At 40.5% G+C, this 16,458-nt stretch overlaps 1 protein-coding gene across 2 annotated transcripts in view; it reads right to left on the bottom strand.

Moving 5' to 3' along the window:
* Positions 1-215: 215 nt before the first annotated feature.
* The window catches only part of LOC105494272 (zinc finger protein 675), a 74,895-nt gene continuing 58,652 nt past the window's right edge, over positions 216-16,458 (bottom strand). Inside the window, exons 2-4 of one of the 2 annotated variants that reach the window (XM_011762561.3) lie at positions 11,325-11,451; positions 10,103-10,198; positions 216-2,018 (exon numbers count right to left, since the gene is read on the bottom strand). In XM_011762561.3, coding sequence (XP_011760863.3) covers positions 469-2,018; positions 10,103-10,198; positions 11,325-11,451 — 1,773 coding nt within the window. In that variant the 3' untranslated portion in view covers positions 216-468. The remainder of the gene's footprint in view (positions 2,019-10,102; positions 10,199-11,324; positions 11,452-16,458) is intronic. The other variant, XM_071088066.1, reaches the window with a different exon arrangement.

Genomic DNA, 16,458 nt, shown 5'->3' with positions numbered 1-16,458 from the left:
AAATATGCAGAGTTTTTCTCCCATATAGATTCACTGATGTTGAAAAAAGTTTGAGCAACTGCTTCAGTTTTTCTCTAGTACAAAATGTGTATGGTAAGATTTGTGATACCAGTACATGTACTACAACCCTCTTTATGTTTGTAACCTTTGTCTTCAAAATGAATACTCTTCTTCACTTTAATGGCTTATATTTTCTTAAAATCTTTAGACAGTAATTGCATTTATAATGCTTTTATTAAGTACCAACATTCTGATATTAGGATGTCAACAGATATTAATGGCTACTTTACATTCTTTATATTTGTACAATTTTTCTTAAGTATAAATGCTTTCCTGTGCAATAAGGTTTGAGCCGTAATTAACAGTATTGCCAAATTCTTCACACTTGTAGTTTTCTCCAGTATGAATTATCTTACATACAATGAAGTGTGAAAACCATTTAAAATCTTTGACACATTCTTTACATTTCTAGAATTTTTCACCAGTATGATTTCCTTTATATTTAGAAAAGTTTGAGGCGTTGTCAAAAGCATTGTCACACCTTCCAGTTTTGTAGAGTTTCTCTCCAGTATGAATTTTTTTATGTTTAGTAAGGTTTGCAGATTGGTTAAAAGCTTTGTCACATCTCTCACATTTATAGGGTTTCTCTCCAGTATGAATTATCTTATGTTCAGTAAGTTTTGAGGATCGGCTAAAAGCTTTGCCACATTCTTCACATTTGTAGGGTTTCTCCCCAGTATGAATTCTCTTATGTGTAGTAAGGGATGAGGAGTGTTTAAAAGCTTTGCCACATTCCTCACACTTGTAGGGTATCTCTCCAGAATGAATTTTCTTATGTTCAGTAAGTTTTGAGGATTGGATAAAAGCTTTGCCACATTCTTCACATTTGTAGGGTTTCTTTCCAGTATGAAGTTTCTTATGTTCAGTAAGTTTTGAGGATCGGTTAAAAGCTTTGCCACATTCTTCACATTTGTAGGGCTTCTCTCCAGTGTGAATTCTCTTATGTGTAGTAAGGGCTGAGGAGTGTTTAAAAGCTTTGCCACATTCTTTACATTTGTAGGGTTTCTCTTCAGTATGAATTTTCCTATGTTCTGTAAGATTTGAGGATCGGTTAAAAGCTTTGCCACATTCTTCACATTTGTAGGGTTGCTCTCCAGTATGAATGTTTTTATGTTCAGTAAGTTTTGAGGATCGGTTAAAAGCTTTTCCACATTCTTCACATTTGTAGGGTTTCTCTCCAGTATGAATTCTCTTATGTGTAGTAAGGGTTGAGGATTGGGTAAAAGCCTTGCCACATTCTTCACATATGTAGGGTTGCTCTCCAGTATGAATTTTTTTATGTGTAGTAAGATTTGAGAACTGGTTAAAGGCTTTGCCACATTCTTCACATTTGTAGGGTTTCTCTCCTGTATGAATTATCTTATGTGTAGTAAGGTGTGAGGACTGGTTAAAGGCTTTGCCACATTCTTCACATTTATATGGCTTCTCTCGAGTATAATCTTTTTTATATTCAGTAAGGTTTGAGAATTGGTTAAAAGTTTTGTCACATTCTTGACATCTGTAGAGTTTCTCACAAGTATAAATTCTTTTATGTTTAGTAAACTTTGAAGATTGGTTAAAAGCTTTTTCACATTCTTCACATTTGCAGAAATTCACCTTGGTATAATTTCTTTTACGTTGAGTTAGGTGTGAAAGAATGCAAAATGATTTGCCACATTCTTTACATTTGAAAGGTTTATTTTCCACATGTTTTATCTTATGTCTATCTGAATGTGAAAATTTATTAAAGACTTTCACATATTTATCACATTGAAACATTTTGCTCTGCGTAGTTGGTAAACATTGGTTAAGTCCATTATAACCTCCTTTGTACACCTTACATTCATCCACACTTTTACAGCCTTTTAACTGAAGATTATCATTTCCACATTTTTCATATCTTCTCAGTGCCACTTTTTCAAAAGAATCTTTTATGTTCTGCTCTGGCCAAAACTCTTGGGCAAAATGAGAACACATTACTGAAAGAAATAAAAATAACACATTACTTTACAGACTCAGATAAATATACTTTCCAAACCTAACTTATAAAATTACACAAACTACATAGCAAGATGGCACCACAGGCCATAATTAAGTGTATGCATTGCCCAGGTAAGCACAAGGCAAAGAGCCACATAGAAAAAAAAAAAAATTCTGTCACATTTACCCAACACAGCTTTTTCTACTCCCCAATATAACATAATGTTTTTAGAAGTAAACTGCAGCCAGGCGTGGTGACTCACACCCATACTCCCAGCACTTTGGGAGGCTGAGGTGGGCGGATCGCGAGGTCAGGAGTTCAAGACCAGCCTGGCCAATATAGTGAAACACAGTCTCTACTAAAAATACAAAAAAAAATTAGCTGGGCATGGTGGCAGGAGCCTGTAGTCCCAGCTAATTGGGAGGCTGAGGCAGGAGAATTGCTTGAACCTGGGAGGCTAACGTTGCAGTGAGCCGAAATCGCACCATTACACTCCAGTCTGAGTGACAAAGCAAGACTCTGTCTCATAAAAAAAAAAAAAAAATTGCAAACTTCAATTACTTACATATAGAGGAATACCTGAGAGTGAATAATTTATAAAGAAAAAAGGTTTATTTGGCTCACAGTTTGGCAGATTGTACAAAAAGTGTGTGCCAGCATCTGCTTCTGGTGAGGGTCTCAGAAGCCTACAATGATAGTGGAATGCACGGATTAACTGAACATATCACATGGTAAGATACAAAGCAAGTGTGATAAAGAAGCCAGGTTTTTTTGTTTTTTTTTTTTTTTTTTTAATGAACCAGCTCTTACTTGAATTAACAGAGTGTAAACTTACTGATTATCAAGAGGATAGTGCCAAGCCATTCATGAGGAACTTTCCCTCATGACCTAAGCACCTCCCAGTAGGTCCCATATTCACCTTCCATCAGGACCCAAATCAACAATGATGATTACATTGCAATATGAGGTTTGGAGAACACAGACATCCAAGCCACATCACAGACCAAACAGGCTTAACAGACCTGTACAAACCTTTTAAATCAAAATCAAGAGAATACACAATATTCTTATTTGCACCTGGTGTATTCTGTTAGGACACAAATCAAGTCTTATTAAATTTAAGAATGCTGGCTAGGTGCAGTGGCTCATGCCTACAATCTCAACACTTTGGAAGACCCAGCTGGGCCAGAAATTTGACACCAGTCTGGGCAACATAGCAAGACCTACAAATAATCAAAAAATTAGCCAGGCATGGTAGTAGCCATGACACGTCTGTAGTGCCAGCTACTTGGGAGACTGAGGTAAAAGGATCACTTGAGCCTGGGAGGTTATGGCTGCAGTGAGCCAAAATTATGCCATTGCACTCCAGCCTGAGTGACACAGTAAAATCTTCTCTCAAGCAGCAACAATAAATAAATTTAGGAAGATCAAAATTATAAACATCTTCTGACCAAAAGTGAATAAAACAAAAAATTAAAAGCAAAAGTAAAATTGGCAAATTGAAAAATATATCAAAAGAAAACAGTCTTCAACATATTCTTGGCTCAAGGGCCAAAACACTTAATTTTTCTTTTTTTTTTTTTTTTTTTTTTTTTTGAGACGGAGTCTCGCTTTGTGGTCCAGGCTGGAGTGCAGTGGCCGGATCTCAGCTCACTGCAAGCTCCGCCTCCCGGGTTTACACCATTCTCCTGCCTCAGCCTCCCGAGTAGCTGGGATTACAGGCACCCGCCACCTCGCCCGGCTAGTTTTTTGTATTTTTTAGTAGAGACGGGGTTTCACCGTGTTAGCCAGGATGGTCTCGATCTCCTGACCTCATGATCCACCTGTCTCGGCCTCCCAAAGTGCTGGGATTACAGGCTTGAGCCACCGCGCCCGGCCCACTTAATTTTTCAAAAATGCCAATGCAACCAAAAGTGGTGAACAAATTCAACAAAATCTCTATAAAAATCCCATTAGCAGTGGCTCATGCCTATAATCCTAGCACTTTGAGAGGCTGAGGTGGGCAGATTACCTGAGGTCAGGAGTTTGGGACCAGCCTGGCCAACATGGTGAAACCCCTTCTCTACTAAAAATACAATAATTAGCTGGGTGTGGTGGCATGTGCCTCTGGTCCTAGCTACATAGGAGGCTGAGGTAGGAGAATCACTTGAACCCAGGAGGCAGAGGTTGCAGTGAGCCGAGATAGTGCTACTGCACTCCAGCCTGGGTGACAAAGACTCCATCTCAAAAAAAAAAAAAAAAAGGTATATGTATATACACACACACACACTCACACACATATACACACACACATACACACACAAATGGATTATTCAGCCTTAAATAAATCTTGTCACATTTTAAGATAAAACTTTGAGAATATTATGTCACCTGAAGTAAGCCAGTAACAAAATGATGGATACTATATGATTCCACTTATATGAGATATCTTAATTAATCACACTGAAAGTGCAATGGTGTTTGTCAAGGGCTGGAGAGAGGATAAAATGGGCAGCTGTTACTTAACGGGTATTGAATTTTAGTTTCACAAGATGAATACAAATATACAAACCATGCCTGAAAGGTACAGTTTTTTTTGAGACAGGTTCTCACTGTCATCCAAGTTTGAGTAAAGTGGAACAATTATGGCTCACTGTAGCCTCAAACTCCCAGGCTAAAGCAATCCTGCACCACCAATCTACCAAAAAGCTGGGACCACAGGTGTACACCACCACGCCTGGCTATTTTTAAAAATTTTTTGTAAACAGAGAATCTCCATACGTTTCCCAGGCTAGTCCCATACTTTTGGGCTCAAGCAATTCTCCTGTCTTGGCCTCCCAAAATCCTGGGATCAAAGATGTGAGCCACCACCATGCCTGGCCCTGAAATGTACACTTCAATAGATTTTAGATGGTAAAATTTATTTTATGTGGTTTTACAATTAATTTTTTTAAAAGAAAAACTGGAAAAAATACAGAATTATAAATCTCTACATAAATTATCTTCAAATCACAAAAGTGTTTCTCCCGCACAAAAGAAATATATATTTATTATTAAACACATGGTGAAAATAAGACTATCTCACCGGGCGTGGTAGCTTACGCCTTGTAATCCCAGTACTCTGGGAGGCAGGTGGATCGCCTGAGGTCAGGAGTTGGAGACCAGCCTACCACAGGGAGAAACCTCGTCTCTACTAAAAATACAAAAATTAGCTGGGCGTGGTGGCGCATGCCTGTAATCCCAGCTGCTCAGGAGGCTGAAGCAGGAGAATCACTTGAACCTGGGAGGCAGAGGTTGTGGTGGGTGGAGATCACACCATTGCACTCCAGCCTGGGAAACAAGAGTGAAACTCCATCTCAAAAAAAAAAAAAAAAAAAAGACTATCTCCATGACTAATCACTTAGACAAGATAAAACGACCATTGAAAATCAGCTAAGAAAGAATACACACCAGATAAGCCATAACCAAAATTGGGGTCAAATTTATTAACACACACATATAATCTGACTGGGATAGATATATGGCTGATTTATTTCTTAATTAAATCCCATAGATTTAAAGTGTACAAACAATTGCAAATTGTCTAAAATGGTAAAACAAAAAAACACAATAAACAGATGTCAAACTGAAAAAACACACTAATATGGAATGGCAAAACCGTAATATATATAAATGTTAAATGTTTACTCATAAAATCTTGCAGGCAACACTGATGTAGCATTAAAAATGTGTCTAGGCCAGACGCAGTGGCTCACGCCTGTAATCCCAGCACTCTGGGAGGCGGATCACAAGCTCAGAAGTTCGAGAGCAGCCTGGGCAACACAGTGAAACCCTGTCTCTACTAAAAATACAAAAAAATTAGCTAGGCATGGTGGTGTACACCTATAATCCTAGATACTCAGGAGGCGGAGGCAGGAGAATTTCTTGAACCTGGGAGGTGGAGGTTGCAGTGAGCTGAGATCGTGCCACTGCACTCCAGCCTGGCCAACAGAGCAAGACTCTGTCTCAGAAAAAGAAAAATAAATAAATTAAAAAATAATAATGTGTCCAGATAACTGCAACATTTGATTGTAACTCTACTCATGGAAGGCAGGTATGCTGAATCCTTGACATGCACTGTATGGCAGTACAATTCCAAAGGAAATGCAGTATTATCATAAATGAAAGACTCTAATGAGAAACTTAATAAATAAGCATTTAAAAAAACAAGAAGGCCAGGTGCAGTGGCTCACGCCTGTAATCCCAGCACTTTGGGAGGCCGAGGCAGGTGGACCACCCGAACTCAGAAGTTTAAGACCAGCCTGGCCACCGTTGTAAAACCCCGCCTCTACTAAAAATACAAAAATTAGCCAGGTGTGGTGGTGGGCGCCTGTAATTCCAACTATTTAGAAGGCTGAGGCAGGAGAATTGCTTAAACCCGGTAGGCAGAGGTTGGAGTGAGTCGAGATTGCACCATCGCACTCCAGCCCGGGCAACAGGAGCAAAACTCCATCTCAAAAAAAAAAAAAGACAATTTTGGGCCAGGCTCAGTGGCTCACATCTGTATCAGAACTTTGGGAGGCCGAGGCAGATGGATGGATCACGAGGTCAGGAGTTCAAGACCAGCCTGGCCAACGTGGTGAACCCCGTCTCTACTAAAAGTACAAAAATTAGCCGGGCATGGTGGTGTGTGCCTATAGTCCCAGCTACTCGGGAGACTGAGACAGGAGAATCGCTTGAACCTGGGAGGTGGAGGTTGCAGTGAGCAGAGATTGTACCACTGAACTTCAGGCTGGGTGACAGAGTGAGACTCTGTCTCAAAAAAAAAAAAAAAAAAAAGAAATTTTATGTTTTAAATATATGCTATTGTTACACAAAATGAAACTGCTGTAATCCAACTTTAGAAGCAAAAAAAAGCCTTACATTGCTATATATATATATATATATACAAACTCACATATATAAATATATATAATGCTAAATATATAAATGTTAAATATATAAAAAAATATATATTGCAGAATATAGTTAGAGTGTCTGATATATAAAATAAATATCTGCAAATAAATTACATTATTTAGATATAGGCTGGACAAAATGGGTGCAAATCATAGAATTCTTTTTTCCTACATCAAGCCTAAATTTATAAGTAAAGTTTTAGTAAATATGGAGTGCCTACAAATTATCTAATTTACTTCAGGCATTACATGTAAATTCTAGCATATTGTTCTAAATTTCTAAATGTAAAATTACAGACAAAATTGAAATAGAAAATGGAGAATAAAAATGTATAGCAGGAGTGAAATCAGTAAGATGGGAGAATAAAAGGTAACCTATTTTGTTATCTCCTGCACAGCAAGACAATTTGTCAGCCATCCCTGACAAAAACGCCTTTAGGAGATGGCCAGGCATCATGACTCACACCTGTAATGAAAGATACATGGTATATTAAGTTTAGAGAATGACTTCAGGTTAGGATTTCAAAATCAGCCTGAATTATGTACGTAGCAAGACTCCATCTCAAAATAAGTGCCTTTGAGAGCTTTGAGATCCAGAGAGAGAGGGAGTTGTGGAATTCTGATAAAGCCCAAGATTTTAAAGTCTTCTTTTCAGAAGGCAGGCCCTCATTCAGGTGCAAACTACAGGATCCCTGTTCTTAACTACAGACTAGGAAATGGCCCACTCAACTTGGTCCCACTAGAATTCTGAATTTACTATGTAATCATCCCAAACTCCTCCCAGCCAAAGTCTGGGAGAGATTCGGCTTTTCCAGAGGCCAGGAGGAAGATACCCATTTATAGCCATGTCAGCTGGCCTACAGACCTTAGCCTTTACCGTGGTCCCTGAAGCAGTACAATGACTCAGTTCCAGCTCGCTGAGCCACAGTTTATAGTCAGTTCTGCCTATATAGAAACCCACACAGTGACCTGGAAAGATCCTTTCTGGTACTCGCTGAAAGCCATAGTCATCCACATTCTGATATAAGGCCCACCATATGCAGACCCTACTGCAAAAACCTGCCCTAGTGTTTGCCCTACAGAGCAAAATCCTCTGCCAAAATTCAGTCTGTCCAAAATGGGAATTTAAACTACCCAAGTTTTTTAGGACAAGCCAACTAAGGGTAGACCCTAGTGCAGACCCAGCAGCCTTGTGACAAAGCCCTCTCCACTACAAACCAGAGGGCATCCCACTACCCTGAGGGTCCAACAAAAGAAGATCTTTACCTTCTGAAACCAGTTTATAAAAACTTGAGCTGTTTTCTCCTTCTATACACAGATGCCAATGCAAAACTATATTGTGCTCATTGTCAATGCTGCTAGTTTAACATAACACTGAAAGTACTGGCAGAAGAATTAGTCAAAAAATGAAAAAGAGCAATTGAAATTGAAGACACATAAGTAAAAAGTTGCTAGCTGTAGCTCATACGATTATATATATATAAACATAAACAGTACATTAAAACTTGTAAATACACTCAGTAAATTAGAAAAATATAAAACTAACATACAAGTTAGGGTTCCATAAATCTAAACTGTCTGATACAATAGAGAAAAAAAAATCTTATTTACAATAGCATTAAAATAAATTTCTGAGAACAAATTTAACCAAGGAGGTACAAAGTCTTTACAGTGAGAGATATATCAGTGAAATATATTAGAAAAGACATAAATAAATTTGAAAGTATTTTATGTCTATGAATTGAAAGAATAAATACTGTTAAAGTGACATGTTATCCAAAATGATATATAGATTCAATAGACTCCCTATCAAAATTCCAGTGGCATTTTTCACAGTAATAAAAAATGTAATTCTAACATGTAAATGAAACTATGATATACTTTAAATAGCCAAAGCAACCTTGAGAAAAAAAAACAAAGCAGAAGGATATCATACTTTATAATAATTTTCTTTTCTTTTTTCTTTTTGAGATGGAGTACCACTCTATAGCCAGGCTGCAGTGCAGTGGCACAATCCTGGCTCACTGTAACTTCTACCTCCCCGATTCAAGTGATTCTCCTGCCTCAGCCTCCTGAGTAGCTGGGATTACAGGCGTGTGCCACCACACCCAGCTAATTTTCTGTATTTTTAGTAGAGATGGGGTTTCACCATATTAGCCAGGTTTCCAAACTGCTGAATCAAAAGATTTATCTCTGTGAGATGAATGCACACATCACAAAGCAGTTTCTCAGAAAGCTTCTTTCTAGTTTTTATCTGACCTCCTGATCTGCCCGCCTGGGCCTCCCAAAGTGCTGGGATTACAGGCGTGAGCCACCGTGCCCGGCCCTTGAGCCACTGCACCCAGCCCTTTATAATTTCAAGACTACATTTGAAGACTACAGAAATACAAACAAATAAAATATGTAGAAAAATGGAAAAAAAAAAAAAAAGGGGGGGGCGGCGGGGCATAGTGGCTCACACCTGTAATCCCAGCACTTTGGGAAGGCAAGGAAAGCAAATCACTTGAGGGCAAGAGTTTGAGACCAGCCTGGCCAACACAGTGAAACCCCATCTCTACTAAAAACAAAAAATTAGCCAGGCGTGGTGGCCATGTGCTTGTAATCCCAGCTATTTGGGAGGCTGAGACAGGAGAACTGCTTAAACCCAAGAGGCAAAAGTTACAGTGAGTTGAGACTGTAGCACTGCACCCCAGCCTGGGCCACAGAGTAAGACAGCAAGACTCTGTCTCAAAAAAAAAAAAAAAAGAAGAAGAAGAAGAAAAGAAAACAATAGAAAACACTTCTCACATGTTTCAGACATGATGGAAAAAAAGAACTTAAAAAATCATTTAATAGAGTTTCTCAAAATTATGCAGATATTTCTGTGTCTCCAAAACAAATGAGTAAGGATTCAGATTGCGCAGTCTCTTATATGCCATGAAGAGGACATTGGTTCTCACTGAAAATTTGAAGGGAAATTACTAAAAATGTAAATAGAAACCTTAGAGAATTTAAAAGCATAAGACAGAAAATGCTCAAATGTGAGCGCAAAAAATACTCAGGCTTTCCAGAAACTATTTCCTTTAAAACACAGCTTCCCAAATCACATTTTAAGGACTGGTTTTCTCTTTGACCTTTGGACCTCTCATCTTTGTCACCTGTTGTATTCACTTTCACTCTCACTTACCTGGGGGTTCATCTACCATCTCATGTCTCTGCATAGTTAAAGGCTCTTTTTCTTGCTCCAGACAGGTGATCAGGTCTGGCTTAGAGACAGCAATACCTGTTTTATTAAAAAACAAATAACATGAATCTTGCTCATATTCTCCAATTACCAACCTAGTAATGTGCTCAGTAAAGAGAATGTAATAGAATAGCAAATTAATCCCCAATACTGACTTATAACAAATGTTTAAATACTTAGAAAATATTCTGGGCCGGGCGCGGTGGCTCAAGCCTGTAATCCCAGCACTTTGGGAGGCCGAGACGGGCGGATCACGAGGTCAGGAGATCGAGACCATCCTGGCGAACACAGTGAAACCCCGTCTCTACTAAAAAAATACAAAAAACTAGCCGGGCGAGGTGGCGGGCGCCTGTAGTCCCAGCTACACAGGAGGCTGAGGCAGGAGAATGGCGTAAACCCGGGAGGCGGAGCTTGCAGTGAGCTGAGATCCGGCCACTGCGCTCCAGCCCCGGCGACAGAGCGAGACTCCGTCTCAAAAAAAAAAAAAAAAAAAAAAAAAAGAAAATATTCTAAATTTGCAGGTTCTTAATTTCATTACCCACTACTTATGAATCAAAACTTTGTGTTGGCAATTAGATTTGAAGGTGTGGGCAACAATGTTTTATGCCACTAAACTTCTGAAATTACCACTAATCTAGAGTGAAGGACACAGATCAGCTCAGGAATGTGGTAAGTTCAAATCAAGATGAAACATACTGAAGAAATTCTTCTCAATACAGACAAATCCTTAAGATTTTCTCAAAAACAGGGATCTGAAACTCATTTATTCAAAGCATACATTACCAAAACACATTCTACAAAGAAGAGAAAATTACGGTATATTAGAAACTGTGTGTTGGGACAGGCATGGTGGCTCACACCAGTAATCCTAGCACTTTGGGAGGCCAAGGCAAGTGGTTAACCTGAGGTCAGGAGTTCGATACCAGCCTGGCCAACATGGTGAAACCGTGTATCTACCAAAAATACAAAAAAAATTAGCCAGCCATGGTGGCTCACATCTGTAGTCCCAGCTACTTGGAAGGCTGAGGCACGAGAATCGCTTGAACCCAGGAGGCAGAGGTTGCAGTGAGCCAAGATCGTACCACTGCACTCTAGCCTGGCGACAGAGCCAGACTCCGTCTCAAAAGAAAAACAAAAAGAAACTGTGTGTTGAAGTTATCCTTACCCAGGAAGACCAGGTTTCTGTAGTTCTCTAAAATCACATTTTTATATAAATTCCGCTGTGCAGCGTCCAGGCATTGCCATTCTTCCAGAGAGAATTCTACGGCCACATCCCTAAATGTCAACAGTCCCTGAAAAACACATACACACAAACATATTCACGAGGTAGCCAACAGAGATTATAATTTGACTCAAGGTAAAATGAGAGAGTAATGAGAACTGCTTCTGATTTACAGGAGTGACTGAAATTATCCAATAAAATCAATTTTTTTACACAGAAATATTTCCTTATGTGTTCTCTAACCCTGAGAAAACAGTGGCACAAGAGCCACAACACCAGTGTATATATAATAATTTTATGGATAATAATATATACAATAGGTCATGCACAATGGCTCATGCCTGTAAACCCAGCACTTTGGGAGGCCGAGGCAGGCGGATCACCTGAGGTCGGGAGTTCCAAGACCCACTTGACCAACATGGAGAAACCCCACCTCTACTAAAAATACAAAATTAGCCAGGCGTGGTGGCGCATGTGTGTAATCCCAGCTACTCAGGAGGCAGAGGCAGGCGAATCATGAGAATCGCTTGAACCTGGGAGGTGGAGGCTGTGGTGAGTGGAAGTTGCAGTGAGCTGAGATCGTGCCATTGCACTCCAGCATGGGCAACAAGAGTGAGACTCCGTCTCAAACAAAAAAACAACAAACAATATATATATAATTAAGGACATAAACACAAACATGTACCTTTTTGAGTGCTTCAGAAGCTTCTGTGTAATAAATGCTATCTTGTTTAAATAATAGCTAATTGAGAACACAGATGGAACCTCAACATTAGATGTTCCCCATTTTTACTAAGGACCCCAGGTTTTCCCAATAGGAATCTTGAGTATCTACACCTTCCCATGTTCAACAGCCACAGGCAACATTTTTAATATTGCAGATCATAAAATAATGGTGAGAATTCTGCATGGCATATAAGAAGCCATGATGTAGAGAAGGCTCTGGTATATAGAAAAGAAATATTTTTCAGAGTCTTGACTATCGTAAGAGTTTTTAGAAGTAGTTAAAACAAACTCATTAGGGAGAAAAAACACAAGTAGAGAAGTCAAAGTAAACGTATGGCATTCCAGGAGGCAGAGTGGACACAGCTCTTGATCTGAGACATGTTTAACTGAAAAAAAGCCATTTTTTCCTTTCTCTGAAAATTCTTTTCAGATGTGATTCTCTGGACAAATTACACCTGCATCTTTAGAATATGCCTTTAAAGGTATCAGTACCACATGTTTACCTGCTCCTATCATACCCACAGGCAGAAGGACCAAGACTAACTGAAAAAGTCCACCCATTTCTGTCCTTCATACCAGAAGAGATTCAGGAACCATGAGCTGCTCCATGGAGATAAAAGTAAAAGTTTCTTTCCTTCTGTCCTCAGGTGCCCTGCCCTGCCATGGACACCAGCAATTTCTGCTACAGCAATGAAAATACGAGCCACACTTTTCTGTCACTACCAAACCAAACAGAACCAGCCCTTTGACCATTCTTTAGAGCAAAGGTGGAACTTAACTCTCATGAATGTATCTTGAACCCCTCATACTTGATTTTGGGCTCACGTTAGAGTCACATGAGGCACTTAATTAAAAACAACGTGGGTGGGAACAGTGGCTCACACTTGTAATTGCAGCACTTTGGGAGGCCGAGGTGGGCAGATCACTTGAGGCCAGGAGTTTGAGAACAACCTGGCCAACATGGCAAAACCCCATCTCTACTAAAAATACACAAATTAGCCAGGCATAATGGTATGCACCAGTAATCTCAGCTACTTGGAAGGCAGAGGCATGAGAATCGCTTAAACATGGCAGGCGAATGTTGCAGTGACCGGAGGTCAGGCCACTGTACTCCAGCCTGAGCAACACAGTGAGACTCCATCTCAAAAACAAAAAACAAAACATGATACCTCCGCCCAGAAGAATAAACAGACCCATGGATAGGGCACAAGTAGGTATTTCTGCAAATTGGCCATGGCCATGTAACCTTAATTAGAAACCTGGGCTGGGCATGGTGGCTCACACCTGTAATCCCAGCACTTTGGGAGGCCAAGGCTGGGGGGTGGCGAATCACTTGAGGTCAGAAGTTCTTGACCAGCCTGGCCAACATGGTGAAACCCCGTCTCTACCAAAAATACAAAAATTAGCCAAGCGTGGTGGTGCTTGCTTATAATCCCAGGTACTCAGGAGGCTGAGGCAGGAGAATCGCTTGAACCCAGGAGGTGGAGGTTGCAGTGAGCTGAAATCGCACCACTGCACTCCAGTCTGGGCACAGAGTGAGACTCCGCCTCAAAAAAAAAAAAAAAAAAATCAAACCTGGGCTGAAAACCACTTAGCTGGGCATTGCCTTTAAAGCTTTAATGAGCTTAAAAAATACTTGGAAACTATGGCCCCACTCTCTGTGATGTAATTCTGCAGACTTAGCGTTCATGAATTTTTTTTTTGTTTTTTTTTTGTTTTTTGGGTTGTGTGTGTGTGTGTGTGTGATGGAGCGTTGCTCTGTAGTGCAGGATGGAGTGCAGTGGCAGGCTCTCGACTCACTGCAACCTCCGTCCCCTGGGTTCAAGTGATTCTCCTGCCTCAGCCTTCTGAGTAGCTGGGATTACATAGGTGCTTGCCACCACAAGCAGCTAATTTTTTGTGTATTTTTAGTAGAGGCAGAGTTTCACCAGTCAGGATGATCTCAAACTCCAGACCTCTACTGATTCACCCAACTTGGCCTCCCAAAGTGCTGGGATTACAGGCATGAGCCACAGCAGTCAGCCATTAATGGGTATTTTAAACCCATTAATGTTCCCGATCAATGCTGACATTGCTCCTCTGGGGCTCATGTATTAGCATTAGAGAAAGCAGGCACAGCATGGAGTCCCTTACACTCAGCACTCTTGTCACAACACAAATATTTCTCAAATGAAGACTACCAATTTTCATATTCTTTGCTGGCTCTTTAAAGTTTACAGAATAAGCAGAAAGCAGCAACGTCTAAGTAAGTCTGCATTTGGAAACCATGAGGTACACATGTACTAATGAGGCAGGAGAATAGGGTCTGGAGGCAGGGAACCTAAGACCATTTCATACCGAATTCCTAGACCTAAATGGAAAGGAAAACTAACTTTCCATGCCTAAGTAACAAAAAGACCAGAGGATTGCCTTTGCAAATCCCCACCTTTTCCGTGAGGCAGATAGGAAATTGGCTGTCCACAACCAATCAGACTGATTGTGGGCTGAGTCTCTATTTGAATAAAACTGACACTTTATAACTTCACCTTAGCCTGATTGGTTGTTTTTGCAACCAATCGGATATTTGCAGAGGACTGCGACCTTTGTAACTTCGCTTCAGCCTCTGATTGGTTGCTTTCTGCAACTAATCAGAGCAATTGTGGGCCACCACTTCATTTACATGAGGTGAGCACCAAGTGGCCAATGGGAAACCTCTAGGAGATATATGAACCCAAGAAAATTCTGTGTCTGGGACCTTAAGCCATTGTTCGGGCCCACTTTCACACTGCAGAGTATAATTTCATTTTCAATAAACCTGTTTTGTTCCTTTGTTGCTTCATTCTTTTCTTGCTTTGCTGTTTCATCCAATTCTTTGTTCAAAAGGCCAAGAACCTGGATAACCTGCAGTCAAGACCTTCCTACTGGTAACTTATTTTGGTGAGCCAGGCAGGAGAGGAGGTAGGCCCAAAGTATGGGACTTAATTTTTTCCTTTCTCCTTTTACATACAGGGAAGTCTTTTTCTTTCTCTCTTTCTCTCTCTCTCTATCTTTTCCTTTCCTACTCAGGACCCTTGGTGGACAGTGCCTAAGCATGAAGACAACTGCAAGTTGCTGGCCAGGGCCACTTTTTGATGAAACTGAAAGGTTTCCATGTGGAAGCGCCTGACTGCCACCTCTCAGTCTGGGTGAGGGACCTGAGACCTTTTTTTTTTTTTTTTTTTCCTTTTTCTGAGTCCTATTGTTTTTGTCTGTTTTCTGAGATCTTTTCCTTTTCTCCTTTTTCAGTCTTTCAGCAGCCATTTTCTAGTAGCTGTTGGTAATTGAGTGGAACTAGCCAGAGCCACTCTCTGATGTTCTCGGAAGGCCAAGGGGCAAACAGGCTGGCTGTCCTGCCCAGAAGGGGGAAAGATTTTCTATCCCAGATTCTGGTTATAGTCCCTGATCCCTACATGTGACACAGTTGGCAGTGGCAGTTTGCCCAGGGTGAACTCACACATTTGAGGTGACTGAAACCTTCTTTTCTTATGCTAAATTCTTCCCTTCCCCCACTCAACTAGCTATGGACAGAAAACCCACCTAGCTATGCAAAAAGGTTATATAAGTCAGAGGGTCCAAGCATGTTGCAGGTGGTCTGTGAGGTGTGTGATGGAGGGGGGATTTTATGAAAGAAAATGTATTATTGCCTAAGTTGAGAGAGAGAAAGGGTTGCTTTAAATGGGATAGACAAGCCTTAAAAAAAGCTCATAGTAGGCCGGGTGCAGTGGCTCATGCCTGTAATCCCAGCACTTTGGGACACCAAGGCGGGCGGATCATGAGGTCAGGGGTTTGAGACCTGCCTGACCAACTAAAAATACAAAAAAATTAGCCTTGCATTGTGGCACGCACCTGTAATACCAGCTACTCAGGAGGCTGAGGCAGGAGAATCACTTGAATTCAGGAGGCAGAGGTTGCAGTGAGCCAGGATCATGCTACTGCACTCCAGCCTGGGCAACAGAGTGAGACTCTGTCTCAAAAAAAATTAAAAAAAAAAAAAAACTCATAGTAGGTCATCAGTGGTGGAGGGAACCATTCTACAGTGGTGCTGGCACCTTTCTAAGGTCAAAGCCATCTGACAGACTAAGTCTGAGGCTTAAAGAGGGGATGCTCCCAGAGACCTCAGTCTGGGCCAAGAATTTTTCCAGGGAGATGCCCTAGGAAAAATTTGGGTCACTAATAAGCCCTCTAGTTTGCAAGGTCCTCTTCTTTTTTCTTTTTTCTAGACCATTATGAGCAACTCTCAATCTATTTCACCTGATTCCACTGTGGGCAACTCTATTTCCAATTCTGATTCCCTGCTTGGCTATATCCTCCACCATTAGAATCAATTTGACCC

The sequence above is a fragment of the Macaca nemestrina genome, chromosome 20, assembly GCF_043159975.1.
Source record: "Macaca nemestrina isolate mMacNem1 chromosome 20, mMacNem.hap1, whole genome shotgun sequence".
NCBI classification, from domain to species: Eukaryota; Metazoa; Chordata; class Mammalia; order Primates; family Cercopithecidae; genus Macaca; species Macaca nemestrina.
Note: the sequence above shows the minus strand (reverse complement) of the source record. Positions and strands in the feature narration are given on the sequence as shown.